At 41.1% G+C, this 19,718-nt stretch overlaps 1 protein-coding gene across 2 annotated transcripts in view; it reads right to left on the reverse strand.

Annotated features, from left to right (window-relative positions):
• Positions 1–5,051: 5,051 nt before the first annotated feature.
• Positions 5,052–19,718, reverse strand: part of BRCA1 (BRCA1 DNA repair associated) — a 49,483-nt gene continuing 34,816 nt past the window's right edge. The window contains exons 15-22 of one of the 2 annotated variants that reach the window (XM_077806217.1): positions 19,517–19,604; positions 17,836–17,913; positions 17,490–17,530; positions 14,585–14,668; positions 11,026–11,080; positions 8,097–8,170; positions 7,466–7,526; positions 5,052–6,342 (exon numbers count right to left, since the gene is read on the reverse strand). In XM_077806217.1, the coding sequence (XP_077662343.1) occupies positions 6,236–6,342; positions 7,466–7,526; positions 8,097–8,170; positions 11,026–11,080; positions 14,585–14,668; positions 17,490–17,530; positions 17,836–17,913; positions 19,517–19,604 (588 nt within the window). In that variant the 3' untranslated portion in view covers positions 5,052–6,235. Of the gene's footprint in view, positions 6,343–7,465; positions 7,527–8,096; positions 8,171–11,021; positions 11,081–14,584; positions 14,669–17,489; positions 17,531–17,835; positions 17,914–19,516; positions 19,605–19,718 lie in introns of those variants that run through there. The other variant, XR_013344617.1, reaches the window with a different exon arrangement.

A 19,718-nucleotide genomic window follows, 5' to 3' on the forward strand; every position in this document is an offset into this window, starting at 1 on the left:
ATCTTGCTTAAGTTTTCCTCACTGTTTTGTTTATCTGAAGTTAAGGGGCCAAAAATTAAACCAGGAAAATCAAAGCAGAGTTTTCTTCGCTGAGCTGGAACTTATTCAAGAGCTGATGTGACATTTTGGGCCGTTAGAATCTTGTAAAACGTTCCTTATTGCTAGAGGCAGCCAAGCAGTGACAGAGAGGCTGGATTCCTTGAAGGAGGTAATAACCTCATTAGAGGAGAAATTCGAAAGAAAATAGGTTTCAGATTGATGAGGCAGTGTGGCTACTGGGAGATTGTAGCAAGGGGGCAGGAGCTGTACAGAACAGAAGTTACTGGAGGAAATTAAAGTCCAAGATAAAAACTGTTATACAGATGTAGGGAGGAGAGAGGGAATAACAACAAATAAAATGACAGGTTTCAGAGTAACAGATTGCATCCGATGAAGTGAGCTGTAGCTCACGAAAGCTTATGCTCAAATTGGTTAGTCTCTAAGGTGCCACAAGTACTCCTTTTCTTTTACAAATAAAATGAAAGTTAGAAACGTGATGTGGTCCCTCCAAGAAAATGTAAAACCAAAGTGCATCAAAGGAGAAGAGTCTATAACAGATGCGGAGAAGGGAGAGAGAAAAGATGGTTAAACATGGCCCTGCTCACCTAGGGCCAGATTCGGATGCTTTAACTTACTATTCCAGGTGGGCAAGTTATTTCAGCCTGGCCCTCTGATTCTTAGCGCTACAAGGTAGAGTAGGGCATCTTCTCCCAAGTCACCTGCTTTACCTCAGCACATACCTGTGACACTGAAGGAAAGGGGACCTATGCAGAGAAGGGGTGATGGTGACTATGCCCACTTTGCTGCCTTCAGAATTCCAATCAGCCTCCTCGAAAGCAAATGTTGCGTTTTCCTCTCTGGAGGAAGCTACAGTCTGGTTTTGGATCAACTTTTGTCAAGACGCTACCTTATCTGGAGAGCAATCTTAATGATATCTTTCCAGGTGCGAGAGGTGCATTCAGTCTCCATAACTCAATCTCAGGCCTCTGCCACAATGCTCACAACAAAGGGAACAATCTAATTAGGATTGTGTTTGTGACTGACATTTGCACTACTAGGAACTGGACCGAGACCCCACCCAGTTCACTTCCCAGGGGTCAATAATAGTGACTTCTGAGGACCACTCACCAGAGCAGGACTGGAACCAGTGGAGACTCCAACTCAGTGGCAAACTAAAGAGCCAGTATCAATTCTATTAGTTGAGTCTCCCCCTTTTTCTTGTTATTTTAACAGTAATTGACAGGCTGTCCCTGCATTCTCTCTCCTTATTTCCCCTACACTGTATGTTGTAACAATCGGGAGCAGATCATCAAGGAAACATTCCAACCACAACCAAAAATAAATAAGAATCCACCAAAATTTATACCCATCCAAACACACCCATCAACACATACTGTCATGCATATTTACAGGAAGACAGTGCAGTGGCAACATCAGCCATAACTGTTCTAATCCCTCAGTAATCTAGGAAAATCCAACTTTCATCCAAAACAAACTGACACAAACAGGAAACCTCTGCACAAAGAATCACTGCTCAAGGCCTTTCTCTTCAGCCCTTTGCCTGAGTTTTGCATTTTGTGTAACTTTATGCAGAGTCCCTGTATGCTATGGCTTGTTGTGTGTGGCCTTTCTGTAATGGCTGTAGCCATGGTTAGCTCATTCTGGGGATGACATGGGTGCAGGGTATGTGACAGACATTCCAATCCCATGTGCTATCTTTGGGGACCATACTGTATAGTTATACATCATTGTGGGCCTGGGGCTGTCTACAAATCCAGCAGGGAGAGTTCCCAGAAACCAAAACAGTGGAGGGAGATTAAGGTGAATCACTTAGGTTGTAAACTCCTCCAGAGAGGTGCCACTTAACACCCCCCCAACCCCTCAGGGATGCTGGTGTATACTGGTTCAAACAGCATTTTGCAGAGACCAACACTGAAAGGGCTTTTGGCATAAAAAGGTTGCTTTTAAATGCACTCTGGGCCTTCTTTCTGATCCATCAAATGTTCAGCCCTGTCTGTCCAAGGGGGGCCCTCCACTCTTGCAGAAGGGCCCCAGCAGACTGATGTATGACTTGTGCTATATTTCATGTGTGTTTAAATCTGTTTATTACGTTTCTCTGTAATATTGTTACCTTAAGAACAAAGGTGCTTGCTAGAAAGAGCTGTGTGACCACTAGTAACTGCTGGCAAAACACTGCTCACAGACCTGTGAGAGAGAAAAACACAGGCGCTGCCCGTTAGACAGCCTGGCTTGCTGGGGATATCACAGTGTAAGGCAGGGAGCAGTGCAGCCTTAAAACTGCCTGGTCAGAAGGAAGGCTGGAGACCTGAAGCCTAACTGGGCACTCCTGCAGTGGACCACAGAGGTAGGGGTTGGGGAGAGTTACCCTGGAACTGTGACAGAAGGTTGTATAGCTGCTCTCATCACCACACCGATGAAACAGCATTCGTTTTCTCACACTTCCTGCAACACAGACTGATATGGGAGATTTTGAACTGTGGACACAATCTCAAATGGTAGGTGCTATTGAAAGACTTTTCATCTACTCCTTTTAGGTGTTTCCTCAGGAATTTATGTAATTATATTATCAGACCTTTACCAGGCATATACCCTATTACAGTGGATATAAACTATTTAAGCTCTTGATGAGTATCCCTTCACTTCAGCATTTGCTTTTAGCAGCGGTAGTTACAGATATTGCTGTTTTTCCAAGGATTTTACTTGGCTCGACCTTTCTGCTGGTGTAGTGAGAGACATCCAAATTCTGCTATTTCTCAAGAATCTTCCAATTTGTCCCTCACTGGATACACTTGAATCTAAGTGCTGGTTCTGCCATCGCAATATTGTTTACTCAGACTTCATACAGACGTTGCCGTCCCTCTCCATGCCTGAGAGTAAAATCTGAGAACCAGTTAAATTTATACCTACTGCTCAAATCCTAGGGAAGCTTGTTAGTTTTGAATCATTTCAGTGCCTTGCAAGCTAGCTATTGCCCACTGCTGTTTAGTGGAATTAGGTAGTTAGAGCAGCAATTCTCCAACTTTAGTAACCCCAGGACCCCCATTTTGATTTAAAAAATTTTGTGGACCCCTAAGCCCCCTGCTCAGCCCCAGGCCCCACCCCCACTCCACCCTTTCTCCCCCAAGACCTACCCCTATCCTCTTCTTCCCGCCTCCTCCCCCTCCCTCCCAGCACCTCCTACACGCTGCTGAACAGCTGTTCCACGGCGGAGGCACTGGGAGGGGGGGAGGAGTCAAGGACCTCAGTTTGAGAAATGCTGAGTTAGAGATCTGATTGAGCCTCAGCCCTATTGTGTTCAGATAGAAATGTAAGTCACACCTTTTCGATAATGCTTTCCCTAACAATAACACATTTATCAGTATAAATCGTTGGCAACGCGCAACCCCGGCAATCCAGGAGCATGGAGAGAGAAAAGCCTCTCTGGAGCTTCATGCTCATCCATAATTTTGTTCAGTGTCTAATCCTAAGGAGCTGTAGTGTTTTAGATATGTCTAAGATCTTTTTGGATTCACCTTCTGCACACAAGTCACCCCAGGATATCACAAAGGGCACATGATCCTGATCACTAGGAGCTTAACCTCAGATTGTCCTGATGAAGCTGGCAGTTGAGCTTTTAGCTGCAGAGTACTGTCAGACTAGAGCAGATACCCATAGTTTAGTTGCAGAATCTGCTATGTCCTAGGGGCTTGGTTTCAGTCGTTACACATCAGCGATGTGCCGGAATGCAGCCTTTTCACAGGGAACAGAGAAAAGTCTCAGGACAGAGATACTAGAAAGCTGCAAGAAACATGCCAATACAATATAAAATCTGAATCTATGCTTATGATGGGGAATGAGGTGCCAACCGTAATTTATTGAAGCCATATAATTTAACCAGATTTTAAATTGGGTGAAGCTATTTAATTTCCCCCTGAAGGCTCTATAAGTCCTTCTCTGAGCTCCAGACCCTCACCCTGGGAGCTCCCTATGACATCCACAAACTTTGCCCATGAGGTGGAGGGTCACCACTATGTGATGTGACTCTTCCCTTTTTTCAGAGGCTGCCCTTGCAAGACTCCCAGCCCATCCTGACCTGGAGCATGAGAGTGAGGGAACTGGCACCTAGTCTCCAGTTTAAGGCACTGCCCTGGGGCTGACCTAAAGCTGGTGATTTTTTTTTAAATGGCAAACAGAATGAGGAGAAAAGAGAAAGTGATCCAGTGAACATAAAGTTCTAAAGCATCCAAAACCAGAAAATACACCTCAAGGCGGAGGGGCAAGCTGCGGCTTCAATGAAGTAGAGTAATCCTCAACTGGATTCTCAAAATAATTGAACTTTTCACTCAAAGCTTAACTCAGATGCAGATTACTATGCAAAATTTGCACATGGTACTGCTTAGAAACAGCTTCCAGAGACCTTGTCACCTGTAACGCAGCTTTTCACAGAGGGAGGAGGACAGCGTCACACGTATTGTGCCTGTTGACAATAATCTAGCAGGAACTATTATGTTACCTCCGAGAAAGGACAACTCTTCTGTCCAGATCAGAGGAATAATTTCACAGTGGCAGCTGCGAGAGGGGCTCGGCTTTTCCCTCTCATCTAACAGGCAACATTTACCCCGATAGCTATAATCTTTCGAAAGGCAGATAAAAAAGCCAATGTGGACTCTAGAGATAAGAGGAATGTCAGCCTGAAGGTGAGGCTGTGCTGAGCAGCTGTGGCAGTTATGAAATAGGTCACACAAGCTTGAAAAAGGAACCAAAAAAAGGAAAAATTGCAATATAAGTAGACTGAGGCAAATGCTCCCAGCACCCATCCTACTCGTAGTAAGCCCCAGCTAGACTACATCTGCCTATGTTTGACACTTGATAACACATCTACTCCTCATTCTGATGGAACCTACATACAATTGTGTCTCCGGCTCTGAAATTCCAGTGTACAATTATAAAATCTCTTCCAGCTGGCCTCCTCCTCCACCTCCCACCATTGCCAGGAGATTAGACTTTAGAAATATTCCCATATGAGTCTCAGTACCAAGGCTGAATGGCTGATTCACACCCAGAGAGCTGCACAACTAAGGAAAATACTTGCCAGTCACATTTATTTGCTTTGAATATTTTAACATTTACAAATATACTTTATACAAATATTCTAGACCAGCCTACTGCAGGTCATTGTATCAAACAATTATTTGAACTGTACTATAAACAATTTTTAAAAAATATAACTTTATGAAAACAGTTTCTCTTTCTGCTCTGAAAGTACAATATTATTTATGAAGGTTGATTCCTTGGCAACAGGCAAAAGCAATATGTTCTTTCTCCTTGTGACCTCTCATTTTGCAGGCATGAAGTATTAGAATCAAAGAGTTTTTTAGGGCTTATTATAGGTAGCAGGAATATGACAATGCATCTTGTTTACTACTACATCAGGATGCTACAAATACTCTCATATAGAACTAAAATTATCACAGAGCAATCACTAACGGGGATTAAGGACTGATTTACTTTAACTTCTTAGTGACTGCTGGTTAAGTTGGCTTCTTTTTTAGGCTCTTTCTTGTAGATAAGTCTTTAGGATAGAGAAATTAAGAGTTAAGTACCAACAAACAACAAAAGAACTGTTTATACTATTTTCAAAACAGCTTTTTCAATGGTCCACAATAAAATGAGTTGATGTACCACTGATCCCAAAATGATTATATTTCAATGTGTTGGTATAAGCACTATTATGCAAACAAAAATCAGGGAAATAAATGGCACTTGCACTGCTAAGTTAATTCAAGCTCCATATAACTCTTGTAAATAGTTATGTTTCCAAAACATCCTGGAGCAAATAATCAAGATCTGGCTGGGGTGGTAAATAATGCATCATTGTTTCTCTTTGGAGGTCCGGCTTTAAATTCCTGATAGGTGACAAATTTGTTTGACTCACTTTACATAGATTTTATAGGACTACTTCGAGCAAGAAGTTTTACAGTCTTTAAACAGTAGCCGTTAAGCAACTTTTATGGTGCAAAGGCAGAATTAAATATTTTTTGTGCTGATTTAAGTAAAACTTTTAATAAGCAATGTTGTTTCAAGACAAATTATCCAAAGACACATGGTGTACAAGATATTCTAAAAATACCTGGTCCTTAAGTGCCTGCACTGATAAGGATTTCTGAGCAATGGGAACAGAAGAGCAGCAGCACCATCATGACTGGGACACAAGGTAGGTATCAAACTCCTGGCACTCATAGCATGCAACGCTGTCTAAAACCCACTCTCGGGTCACCATGGCAGTACACTTCTGAGGGATTGCTGTAAAACAAAATATGAATGATAAAATAATATCTGCAGGTCAGTGTGAGATACAGATTGTGAGCTATTCTATTTCAGCATTATTTTCATTAACGGTGTTCAAAATATCATTTCAAATCAGTTAAATGGTGGCTACTACTCTACATTTCCTGACATTGCATAAAATGCAGCTGTTTCATGGCCACTTGACAAACTGGCAGTATCTACACAGGGATACACAGTATCTCTTTAAACTACCATACAAGAGAGACTAATAAAGATAAGTGAGCTGAGCAGTCTTTGATAAGCATTGCTAAAGGATTTCCAAATCACAGACTCTCAGTTTCTCCATGCACACACACATTCAGTGTGTATGTCATGTTTCTAGACATGTGAGGACACACTCCTAGGGGAGGATGGCACAAAAGGGTGTTTGTGGCATTAAAATGCTCCCGGATTACATCCATTTTTCAGTTTAGGTGAGGTGTGGAGAGAAAGGAACTCAGGGATCCTCTTGTCCCAACCACTGCCCAGAAAACTAAATGCCATGGGGCTGTGTCTTTTGTAAATAAGTGGGGTGGATGACCAGAGACAAGTGAGGTTTTTATATTTTATTTTGGGGTTGGGGTACTGGCGCTTGAATGGTTGGGAAAGGAAGATTGTTGGCTGCTTGTTCCTGGGTGTTTTGTCTCAGCTGAGGTTTTCTACTAGATCTCACTGGTCTCTACAATGCAAAGCCTCTCCTAAACTTTGTAAATTTTAGAAAGTAGCCCTGCTGGCAGGGATAATTTCAGTTAAACCTGACTCTGGAGACATGCAGGGTACATGGGCTGGCAGTTTATTTTGCTGCATATTTACATTCACATTTCATCACAACCTTCCTACTCTACATCAGGTGAGGAGACTGCCTGGCAAACCACCTCTCAGGACTTTGTTTACTCTCAAGATAGGTAAGGGAAAAGTTTGAAATGACCAACTGTGTCTGTTTTGAAATGAAGGAATGTGCTCCCAATTCCAAACATAAAAGGACTTTATTCTGCTTCCTTTATAGAACCTTACTTCTATTCTATTACCCAGACCAGTGGAACCATAAGGCACTCACCATGTGCAGCACAAAGCAATCCATAGCTCCATATAATCTTACCTCTGTACCCTGTGTTTTCGAGCCAAGCATCAGGCTGTACAACTATTACAGTAGTAGAGTTCTAGGATTTCAAGATAAGAAACAAGATAAAAATAGCTACCATTATTTGTATCACATAAAATCAATCCTTCCCGTCTGTCTGCAGATAGCAATAACTTGGTATTTCTTTGCTTCACTGCATAGCTCCAGTGAAGGAGTCAAGAGGAGGAAAAATAAAAAGTGTATTAAGTTTGTAAGGATATTCTACAAGGGTTTCTGTTCAGGGAGACTTGGTGAAGATAAATTAATGCACCAGAGCCTTTTTGCTCCCGAAAGCTGAAGCCAGAGGTGAGCCCCAATGAGATGAGTTAGGCAGCTTGTACACAGTGCTCTGTGAACCTCAACACAGCAAGACCAGCATGTGTCTTGACATACTGACACTGTGCTCAGGAGAGGCCAAGCTTGGAACAGGACTGCTACAGATCAGCCCCTGGTTCACCCACAGAAGTGCGAACAGTGCCTACCTCTATCTATATCTGCATAAATCAGTCTTTTACAAGCACCAAAAATCACGAAGTATTTATGGGGCGGGGGGGGGGGGGGGAAATCAATAGGACAGTTTACCTTACACCCATCACCACTGAATACTTACAGCTTTGTGTGTGAACAGGTGAGGCTGCTTCACCACTGAGGCGCCACAAAGCTCCACCATCCACTCTAGATCACCTGATTAAGTCAGACAAAAGTAGCATGTTACAATTATGACTGCACTGCCCTGGGGACCAGCATGTCAGAGATCCAGCCCTGGTTCTCCACACCTTGCTCGAGTGGTTGTTACAAGTGAAATAATTTTATCCTCTTTATTTGTGGCATAAGCAGAGAACAGGGAGCCTTGCTCTTACTAGCCTGTGTAGGCCAATTATTACTATAGTCCTATCCTAGGTTCTTCAGCAGGGAGAACCATCATGGGAACCTCAGGGTCCCAGGCAGATAACAAACAGCCCCCAGAAAAAATGCTGCCAGTCAGTTCATCTTAACTTAAAAGAGCCAAAGCGTGACATTACAATTGGAATAAGAAGTTAGCGATCTGGGATAATTTCTCATTAACACAAACTAGCCAAAGTGTTTAATTCCCATTAATTTGCTGAACTCTTGATGAAAAAACATAACAAAATCTCCTAAGCAGAAGGAGCCTGTAATTGCTCATCACGGCACTAGGAGTGAGCTCTGCACATGCTGTGGGAATTACTGTAAATGTCAAGAGATGTGGGGATAATTCATCCAGTCAGAAATAAATGTGATACTGGACAAATCAGAGCTTGTTGCAGGGAAGAGAATGAAGAGCAAAGATGGGAAGATATGTGCTTCTACTACTGAAAAGTTAAGCTACAAGTTTTGCTTAATTGTCTCCATAAAGAGACTCCACATACCTGCAGCTTTAAACTAATGAGAAAGCTTCAATCCTTTTCATCTATTTATCCTATGTACATAATTGCAGGCTTTAATATGTGTTTTACTTTTCACAACTGCTCTTTTGTAAGATCAGGAAGAGATAAAGTTACACTGTGGTTGTCTCAGTTGTTAAGAAGATAATGAGTAGGAGCTGTGTGTGGGGGCAGAAAACTACTCAAATAACTTCAAATGTTCAACAGGGAGTACATAAGCTTTTTTCCAGAGATAGTGGTGCTTACACATCTGCGTGCTTTTTTTTTTTTTTAATGTGAACAGAAAATTTCAAACATTGAATGGAAGGATTACTTCTAAAAACATTTTATGTGGCCAAGGCAGATACCGATGGGAATGGGAGACATTTAAGGTTGCCAACTTTCTAACTGCAGAAAACTGAACACCGTTGCTCTGCCCCTTCTCTGAGGCCCCACCCCTGCTCACTCCAGCACCCTTCCTTCCGTTGCTCACTTGCTCATTTTCACTGCGCTGGGGTAGGGGGTTGGGGTGCAGGAGGGGGATCCAGGCTGGGGCTAGGGGTGTGGAGTGCAGAAGGGGGATCCGGGCTAGGGCAGGGGTGTGGGAGGAGGTGAGGGGTGCAGCTCACTCACCTCAGGTGGCTTCCAGGAAGCAGCCAGCATGTCCCTCTGGCTCCTAGGCATAGGGGGGACCTGGGGGCTCCATGGGCTACCCCCGCCCACTGTCCCCATAGCTCCCACTGGCTGCAGTTCCTGGCCAATGGGAATTACAGAGCTGGCGCTCGGGGCGGGGGTAGCACACGGAGCCCCCGTGACTGTCCCTATACCTAGGAGCTGGAGGGACATGCCAGTTGCTTCCCAGGAGCCACGTGGAGCTGGGTAGGGAGCCTGCCAGCCCCATACCAACTGGACTTTTAACGGCCCAGTCAGCACTGCTGACTGGAGTTGCCAGGGTCCTTTTTCAACCAGGTGTTTCAGTTGAAAACCGGACACCTGGCAACCCTACAGACTCTGTCCAAAGATTTTTCCATAACCAGGGAGCATAATCATGAAATTAGACATTTTTGGCTAAGTAGATTCTTCTAAGAATTGCCTACTGAGTAATAATAAGAATTGAACAGTCTTCTATAGACACTTGGGTAGATGGGGCCAGGAGGCACAAGATTCTCCCTCTCTCTGATTGGGCTGTTTACATAGGCCTGAATTTTCCATCCTCACCTCAGGTTGAGTAGTACCTGACCCCACAAGTAATATTTATTTCAGTGGTGCTACACGCAGTGTAAAGTATGGCTCAGTTGGAGGGTGACAGAATCTAGTCCTTTGATATTTCTGACAGTTTAGAGGACTGACACCTGCCACATTCAGTACAAAATCTAAATGCCAGATTTGTCAAGACTCTTAAAAAATTTTTTAAAGAAAGCACTTCCGCTCTAACCCCATGACTGCACAGCATTCTCGTTATTACTGGTCTCTAGTGCTTTAATTTATTGCTTGTGGTAAGAGTATTAATTGGAATAGGTGGCCATTAGAGAACTTGGAGATCTTACTTTCCATCATCCTAAGCTGTGCAATATTTTCCTCAAGGCTCTAGTTCTTTTCTTTTTATTCAATTTACTTATAGGCATTTCTATAGGGCTCATCACCTTACATTAAAAACGTCATCACATTAGCAACATCATGGTATACATTTCTGTGCTGTAAGGAGTGCTTGGGGCCATCACTGTATTTGTTAGGGCCTCTAGTCACACTGCAAGTGCTTTGGGGACACACTTCCAAGACGAAAAGTGTTCTATAAAGCCAAATCTTATTCTATTTTGTGCCATCCCTATGCCATCAATACAGAGATGGAATTCTCCTGAGATCAGCAGGGGACAGACTGTGTATCATAGTATGATGAATTTTCCCCCAAAACAAAGAATTGCATCCAAACTTTTTTTTTTTTTTAAAGTCAAGCAGCCTCTTATGAGTTAAGGAGATACACTAGGTATTTTTTCCAGTTTTATGTTTCATTTTGCTATACTGTAAATTGCAGATTAAATAGCCCTAAAAGGTGGGTTTCCATGAAAGGGTCAGCAAAGGCAACAATTCTGGAGAATTTGCAATGACCACTGCAGATATTTTCTGTGGATTCTAGAAATGACAGTACATTCCCCTCACCTGTGCGCATATCGGTGAATGGTCCATAGCAACAGATCTCAAAGTCTTTGAAGAGCTGAAAAACAAGGCACATGTGAACAGAGGGTATGTGGTTCCAGGGCAGAATGGACATTCAATGAAATGTTAGTTTTATTAGAGTGATGTATGAGGTCCCTCTATGGTTGGGATTCTGAAGCTATGCTCTGTGAAGCAGCTGTGGTGCAGTAAACTCTTCCTGGTAGTCCACAAATTAAATGTTTTGACAACCAAGCAGGGGACGGTTGTGGGACTGGAAAAGGAATCTCTCTCTCATGAAGTTGTCTGAAGAATGAAAGCACTGGAGACCCCTGCACCACAGTATACAGGTATACTCTGGGACATGTTAGTTCTTGTGACTTTGGTATATGACTTATGCTAATGTATATAAGATCACAGTGTATATTTTGGAAAATACACCCCTCACTTCTCTTATTTGTTATGCGTGCAGCTTGAACATGAATGGATTTCCTCACTGCTAGCTGGTTAATTTAAAACTGGTTTCAGAGTAACAGCCGTGTTAGTCTGTATTCGCAAAAAGAAAAGGAGTACTTGTGGCACCTTAGAGACTAACTAATTTATTTGAGCATGAGCTTTCATGAGCTACAGCTCACTTCATCGGATGCATCGGATGCTGTAGCTCACGAAAGCTCATGCTCAAATAAATTGGTTAGTCGCTAAGGTGCCACAAGTACTCCTTTTCTTTTTAATTTAAAACTGACATTCTATGTTGCATTGCTCATGGATAGTAGACATTTATAATGCCTACAATAAGTTCTTTGGGATCTGCTAGAATTATTTCAACAATTGTTTCAGAAACAGAAATCCCCATTCATGAAGCATTGGGTCAACCACCCTCACATCAGTGGCCCATAGGCAAGGTATAAAGTTTCTTCTTTCCTATGAAAAGGGTTTATTATGTCAAGGAGAGAGCTATTTTGCAGTTAATGCTTGTTCCATGACCCACTTGCTTAATCATTCAATTAAAATCTGCAACACTTATGATAACTTTTGAAGTTCCAATGACAATTATAAATCGGGAGAGAGAAGAGTTGCCAGACCACGTCCAGCCCTTGCAGTGCTGTTATCCTCAGAAAGTCAGAGCAAACACATCCAAAATCAGGTTTCAGAGCAGCAGCCGTGTTAGTCTGTATTCACAAAAAGAACAGGAGGACTTGTGGCACCTCAGAGACTAACCAATTTATTTGAGCATGAGCTTTCGTGAGCTACAGCTCACTTCATTGATTTAGAAGTAGTTTAGTGTGAACATCACACTGATCCTGACATTTTACGGGCACCACACAGAGAAAACACATCACAGAATACGGATCCTAAATCAACAAGCACAGCTGCAGCCAGACCTTCTTGTGTTGTGAGCTCAGCAGATATCACAAGGCAGGCAGGAATGCACCAAATCATTACACTTCCAACTACCAAACCTAGGTGCTACGGAAGTGGTGTTAACAGAATGTGGCACACTTATCTCCAAGTCAGCACTGAAATAAAACTCCAGCATGATGTTAGGGGCATTGTGCTTTCAGAGATGCCATCTTCTGAAGGAGGTATAAAACTCCTTCTGGTCATATTAAAATAGCACCCTTCATGAGAGTAGGACTATTCTGCCTAATTTGCAAAGTGAGTAATCACACTATCTAAATTTCCTATGCATTTTCAATGGATACAGTAACCTACAGCATTGCAATTGTAGCTGAGGAGGTGCTAATCTTTAGCTACACTCACAGGGTGTTACAAGGCTTTATTCACTAATATTGGTAAAATATGGGACTTTGAAAACTTGGGATGAAAGCTACCATAGAATTGAAAAATATTATTTTAGCTCCTATAGGAGCAAAAGAGAAAAATCAGTTATATTGCTGGCAAAGACTGAAGAGCACACTCTTTCTACAGTACATGCAGATTACATCTTCCTTTTCATTTATTTTTATTTTTCTCCTTCTACTGCTGCTTCCCACAAGTGCCAGCCCAGAGAACTATACAAGACGCTGCTGCTCCTTAAAGCAACCCGTATGCTATAAAAATGGATAAAGCTGGAGTTTTTTTGGGTTTAAAACTCGTGTTTGGCAATTTTGTTACAAAAAGGAGAGGAACACTGTATGAAGTCTTGTATCTTGTTAAAGGTTAAGGAACTGTAAATACAAGAATAATGAATATTACCAAAGAGCAGGGTGAGAAATGTCTCCAAATAAGTGCATTGCACAAACTTATATAACTACGGAGAGGAAAGATCAGTGATGAATTGCCTCTCTCTCTCCTGTGCACTAGGATTCAATTCAAGAGAACCTCTGGCTTCTCGTTCTCCAGCCCAGTGGAGACAACAGGCTGTGTTTCCAGCTGATGGCTCTGCCATCCTTCCAATGGCAGTCACACAGAGCATTATTTATCCCATTCTATGAGAACATGGCAGATTTCCCCAGCCAACTGGAGGGATTGGTACCAGAATGGCAAATGTTAATGGGAAGGAGCTTGAGGAAAAACCCATGTGGTTCCAGGAAAAGGGCAGGGCTTTCCCATCTGATGGCATAAACAATGTGGTATGAAACAGCAACTAACTATGCCTGCAACATTTTAAGGTCACAGACTATTTGCACAGGACCTCAAAGATAATGAGCACCCAGATTTGATAAATGAGAGATAAAATTTCAAATTTGCTACATTTTTTGTAACAGCTGAAGTGCAATTTGAACACAGCCCTAAACTCAAGAATAAACAACATTTATCATTTTGAGATTTGGCTTTGTACAAACCCATTTCTTTCCTACTGCAGTGGCAAGACAGCATGACATTTAGTATTTTACAGTTCCATCACTCTGCAAACTGTTTTCTGTAGCAGTTTAGTCAAAAGGTCCCTACACACAGAATATAAATAACTATCTTAAAAAAAAAAAATCCTACGCTTAAAATCGTGGGAACAGAGTTTCATGTACAGAGAGAAAGTTTCAGAGGTTAAACAGCAGGTGATCAATGGAAACACTGCCTGTTTCTTCTAGATGAGAATTAGCATAGATTGGTTTTACCTTTTCCTCCCCCAGGCCTCCATTTCCCAGAGCCTGGAGGATCACCTACCCATATTTTTAATTAAAATTTACCCTGCCTGCAAAAACATGTCTTGTATCTCACTCATTCTACTTTCTGTAGAAGGATTATAGGATCTCCTTTCAGAACCTAACAACACAGATTCTTAATCAGGCAGAGGGATTGCAAATAGTTTCCCAGGGAGCTGTCTCTATAGCAGAGCACTTCCTTTGAGCCAGCCCACACCTATATTATAAAAGGTGTAATTCACTCATGGTATGCAAAAACATTTGAATATTTCTGTTGCATGACTGGCAAGCTCTAGGAGCAGCACTGCAGAGACAGAGCCAACTACACCCTTATGTACAATTCTGTACATTTGATTTCATGGGAGGATAAAAGACCATTTAAAAATATTTCAGCTATTCAGCTGGCATCATAAACAACCGTTTATGTAGAATGGGATTCTTCTGACAGCTATGAATGGTTTCTTATGCTGATGTGCCTGTACCTTTCCAGTCTGGGATCGTCTAGCTCTCTTAGGGCCTTGGTGGTTTCTCCCATTGATCACGTCTCCTCTCACTTCAAAGTCGTACTGGAAGATAATGCAAAGAATCAGAAATCAGAGACAGAAAAGGCCGGCATGGTGAGCCCCTTGGGCCAAGGCAGGAAACAGCTCTCAGATTTCAGAAACTAGAAACCTTACAACAAATGCACGCAGAAGGCTGACTAAAAAGCATTGTCCTTTATCTGTTAGGATGTTGAAGCATTCAAGATCTTTTTCTTCCGAGTTATCAGTGACTTGGTAACAAGTAATGCTATTTTTGACATAGAATGCCATTCCCCCTCCCCCTTTCCCTCATTCAGTCCTTCTAAATAGGTTATAACCATTGATGTTAACATTCCAGTTGTGAGACTTGTCCCACCAAGGTTTCAGTAATACCAATTAGATTGAACTTATGCTAAAAAACCGAGCAATTCCAATTCCTCTTGTTTGCTACCCAGGCTTCTAACACTGATGGAGAAGAAATTCTCGAATTGCCTATATATCAGAAGTTAGAAATTGTAGAAAAATTGATAAGGGAAGCAAAGGAACACAAGGAGAAATCTATGGCCAGCAGAGTTAAGGACAATTAGAAGGAATTTTTAAAATATATTAGGAACAAAAAGAATGCTGACAATGGTAATGGACCATTACTAGATGGAAATAGTATAGGAGTATAGGAGTAGAGGGGTTATTTTACCTCTATATTTGGAGCCGGTACGATCACTGCTAGAACATTGTGTCAAATTCTGATGCCAACAGTTCAAGAAGGATGTTAATAAATTGGAGAGGGTTCAGAGAAAAGCCACGAGAATGATTAAAGGATTAGAAAACATGCCTTATAGCGATAGACTCAAAGAACTCAATCTATTTAGCTTAACAAAGAAAAGGTTAAGGGACGACTTGATTACAGTCTATAAGTATCTACATGGGAAACAAATATTTAATAATGGGCTCTTCACTCTAGCAGAGAAAGATATAACTTGATCCAATGGCTGGAAGCTGAAGTAAGGTGTACATTTATAACAGGTCAGTAATCAGCCACTGGAAAAATTTACCCTCATGGTAGATTATCCATTACTGGCCATTTTTAAATCAAGATTGGATAATTCTTCTAAAAGGTGTGGTCTAGGAATCACTGTGGGAAAGTTATACAGCCTGTGTTACACAGGAGGTCAGGCTAAATGATCACAGTGGTCCCTTCTGGGCTTTGAATCTATGAATCCTTCAGCTTAATCACATAAGTGTTTCTTTAAAAGAAACTAATCAAATTCTATTCAACACGCTGAACTGACTCAGAAGAGTGGCAATCAGTTTACAGAGGCAAATCTCATTCAGTAGAAATTAACTATCAGTACATAACCTCTAGAACTTAATTTATTTAATTTTCAACATCTATTTTATTTCAAAGCATTCACTTGCCATTTAGATTAACAGTAAATACAATGCTTTATTTGATAATGTTAGGTCTGCATCTGTCTCTCAATTGTCTATTATTCACTACATTAAGAAAGCGCCTTCATAGATTTCTATGGAGAACTGGCAGGGAATTAATAAATAAATAAATAAAAATAAAAGACAACTCATATTTTCACCCAACTTCAGACTTATGTAGTGGTTTCCATAATGAGGGAGACTGAATCTGTCCTGAAAACCCCTCTCACATTGCTTGAAACAGAAGATTAATTGAGACTGAAGGGCATTCAGTAGATGCCCCATATCGCTCGCTGGAGAGACCAGAGTTTCAGGAGCCTCCATAATGGATAAAGTAAGACCCAGCTGGAGAATGATGAAGTCTCCCAGAGAGTTTTTGGGATTAGTAGTTTTTTTCTACTCCCTTGGCTTTGGATGCTAGCCTAGGGTTTTTTGACCAGAGAAGTTGAGGGTGGAGCAGGCAAGACATCCATTTCTACTCATCAGAATTATGAAATTTTGCACTGGACCAAAGTTTGTGAAGTACCTCTTCTCCCAACACACAGTCAACCTATGGAAGTCATGGCAATGGGATTTTGTGAAGGCCAAAAGGTATAACTGGGTTTAAAACAGAATTAGGTAAATTCCTGGAGGATAGGTCCATCAATGGCTATTAGCCAAGATGGTCAGTGATGCAGTCCAATGCTCTGGGTGTCACTAAACCTCCAACTGCCAGAAGAAGGGATGGATCACTTGAAATTGCCCTGTTCTGTTCATTCCCTCGGAAGCATCTGGCACTGGCCACTGTCAGGAGACAGGATACTGGACTAGATGGACCCTTGGTCTGATCCAGTACAGCCGTTCTTATGTTCCTTATGCAAGGTTCTGCAAAAATCTGTGCCTGAGGCAAAAAATCTGAGCACTATACATAAAGAGAGGCAGATACCACCTAATCCATGCTCTAGTCTCAGGTAGCTAACTGCACTACAAAGTTAGAAGATGCTGCAGTGGGAAGTTTTCAATAGTTGGCTATAGATCAGTTAATTAAGTGCAAGAGCTCGGACATGGTTGTGTTCCAACATTATTCCTTCATACACACAGCAGGTAATTACCTCCACCTTGCATTTGCCAATATCAAGAGACGTATTTTATCTTTGGAACCGTTGCTAGACAAAAGGTCAAGAAAATATCACAGGGGAGGCTCTTTGTTCAGCAGCATGGAATACGTGCATTCTGCAGAACTGTGGGTTTCAGTGACGTTTCTTGGTACAGCCTAGAATCCCGACTCTGGTCCTATGCCAAATTCTCCTCTGTCCCAAACACCCTCAACTAATTTTCAGTTTCAAATATTTAATTCCTGTTTCTGTCTCAGACATGATTAATATGCTCATCGCCATAGTGTCTGGATGCTAGTGCAATGGACATATTTTGCATTTCACTCTTAAGACATCACACCCACCTCATCAAGTATCTTTCCTTCCTTAAAAGACTGAACAATCCCTAAACAAAAAGAGCAGAGAAGAACAGATCACATTAAATCAGGCAGGATGCTCTAATCAGCACCAACAGTCTAATTATAAAGAGAAAGTATTTCTTTGGGAGAGGTCACTTACAGTTATTTGAATGAAGCAATGGATACTTTAAAAAAGAAAAACTGAGCATTATCATTAAATGTCTAAATATTCAGATGGTACTCTGAAAAATACCAGATGCTAAAATATGTTAAATATGAAATATAAAGTATGTAGTGTTAGGAAACTGGGGAGGATGGGACACGTAGCTGCTCCAAAGAGTATTATACTTACATTCATAGCTAACTACCCATTTTCTTCCTGCAATGCCCAGAAAGTACTTCAGTGTCCGCTCACAAACTAGCTCCATATCTGCAGATTAAGTAGAAATATACTGGTATCATTCTCAATTTTGCCATCTAAATAACGTAAAGCAACTTTGACAGTTGACTTGTATTTAAAGTGATAAACCACCAGAAAAACACATATTGCCCAATGACACTGTTGACGAAGGCATTTTCAGGGGGGTTCAAAGTACCAATGTCCTAATGCTGCCCCCTCCTGGGTCTGCTAAAAGGGAGGAATCTAGTATGGTAGTCAGTGGAGAGTCTCTGACTGTACACCCGCACCCTCCAGCCCAGGTTTCCTATTGACCTGAGCTCAGAGATGTTGGAAAGGCATAGAACACCAGTCAAAATACAAGACTCTGAATTCGTATGCAAGTGAAACATTCAAATCCTCCTGATTTTCCCCTTGTGACTGCCTCACCAGCTTTCATAAGGAGAGGACAAAAAGAGTATGTTGAGGATCTAATGGATTAAAAACGATAAAGACTTTTTTCCCTTCCTACATTGTTTTTTTTAAACTGATAAGAAGAGTCACTTCAGATTTTGAAGAATTTTGAAATGTTCTTATGAAGCAAACTGAGGACAGAGTAGGTTATTTTAATATTATAAATAACTAAATCCTGTAACACAGCAGATCAACTAACAGCAATAGCTCATCAAATACTTTACAGTTTAATTTTTAAAGTTTTTTAACATCTGCTGATAAAACAGATTTAGCAAGGAGCTTAAAACTAACTTATGCCAAGTCATTTTAAATTTTGAGTAACGAATGTGAAGAGAGAGGTTTGATGCCTTCTTGAAAACCAATCAATGAATCTTATGCTAATCAGTTAAGAGTTTGATTTGCCTTTGTAAAATCTGAAGTTGTTCTGTGTACTAAAGTTTATATAAAGTTTATTCAAGTCTTTAAGAGAGATCAGTGAGCTCTACTAAAGAACAAAAAGCAATTTAAGTTCCATAATAATAATTAAGAAAAAGGTACAGGTCTTTTACTTTCTGAAGCTAATGTACTCTGAAAAGTGCACCTGATCTTGCAATACTGTTACTTTGTTCCAATGGAAGTATGGTCTCCATTCGTTTTTTCAGCTACCATTAGAAAGCCAAATAAAATTCAGTTTTGGTCTGTTTTTGATTACATCAGACTATTTGGATTTTTGAGAAAGAATTTAAGTGGGCTTTTTAAAACAAAGACAAAGGATGCTGTAAGAAAAATGTCTGGCTCTCCCTTTGGTTGGTTGTGAATTATCTAAAGTCAACGTGCTACTGACACCTTCTTAAATCTACAGAGGTGACAGGACATCAATCACTCATCATAATGATATGTCAATTTCAAATTCTACTTGTTACCATGTCAATGATACCATATAAACAAGCAACCAAAATAGAAACCTCTCATCTGGACTCCATGAAATGGAATAAAAGACAGATGGGTCAAGTTTTAGTTTAGACTCGGGATCACACAAACTCTGATAAAGAATAAAAGAGCAGTGAACTGTAAATCCCACATCCTAATCAAACATCTTCAGACCATCATGCTGAATGACCGTCAATGTGCCCTTTATTTAGCCTGGAGTTAGTGTTTTATGTGGCATTAAATATCTGGTTTGTTCACAGAGCTTCCAACACACCTGTTTTCATTATGACATGGGTTGTTCCTTCAGTAATTTGATTAGATAAAGTGCTCTGGGTTTTCCTGGCAAACTTCTGCACCAATAACTGAAAACAAATAAATATTGAATTAGAAAAGAATTGATTTAATCGGAACATTAGACATCTCTGGCTTTGAATAGGAGCTTCCACGTTACAAGATTAGCTTTCTAATATGGCTGA

This window comes from Eretmochelys imbricata, chromosome 27 (genome assembly GCF_965152235.1).
Source record: "Eretmochelys imbricata isolate rEreImb1 chromosome 27, rEreImb1.hap1, whole genome shotgun sequence".
Taxonomy (NCBI): domain Eukaryota; kingdom Metazoa; phylum Chordata; order Testudines; family Cheloniidae; genus Eretmochelys; species Eretmochelys imbricata.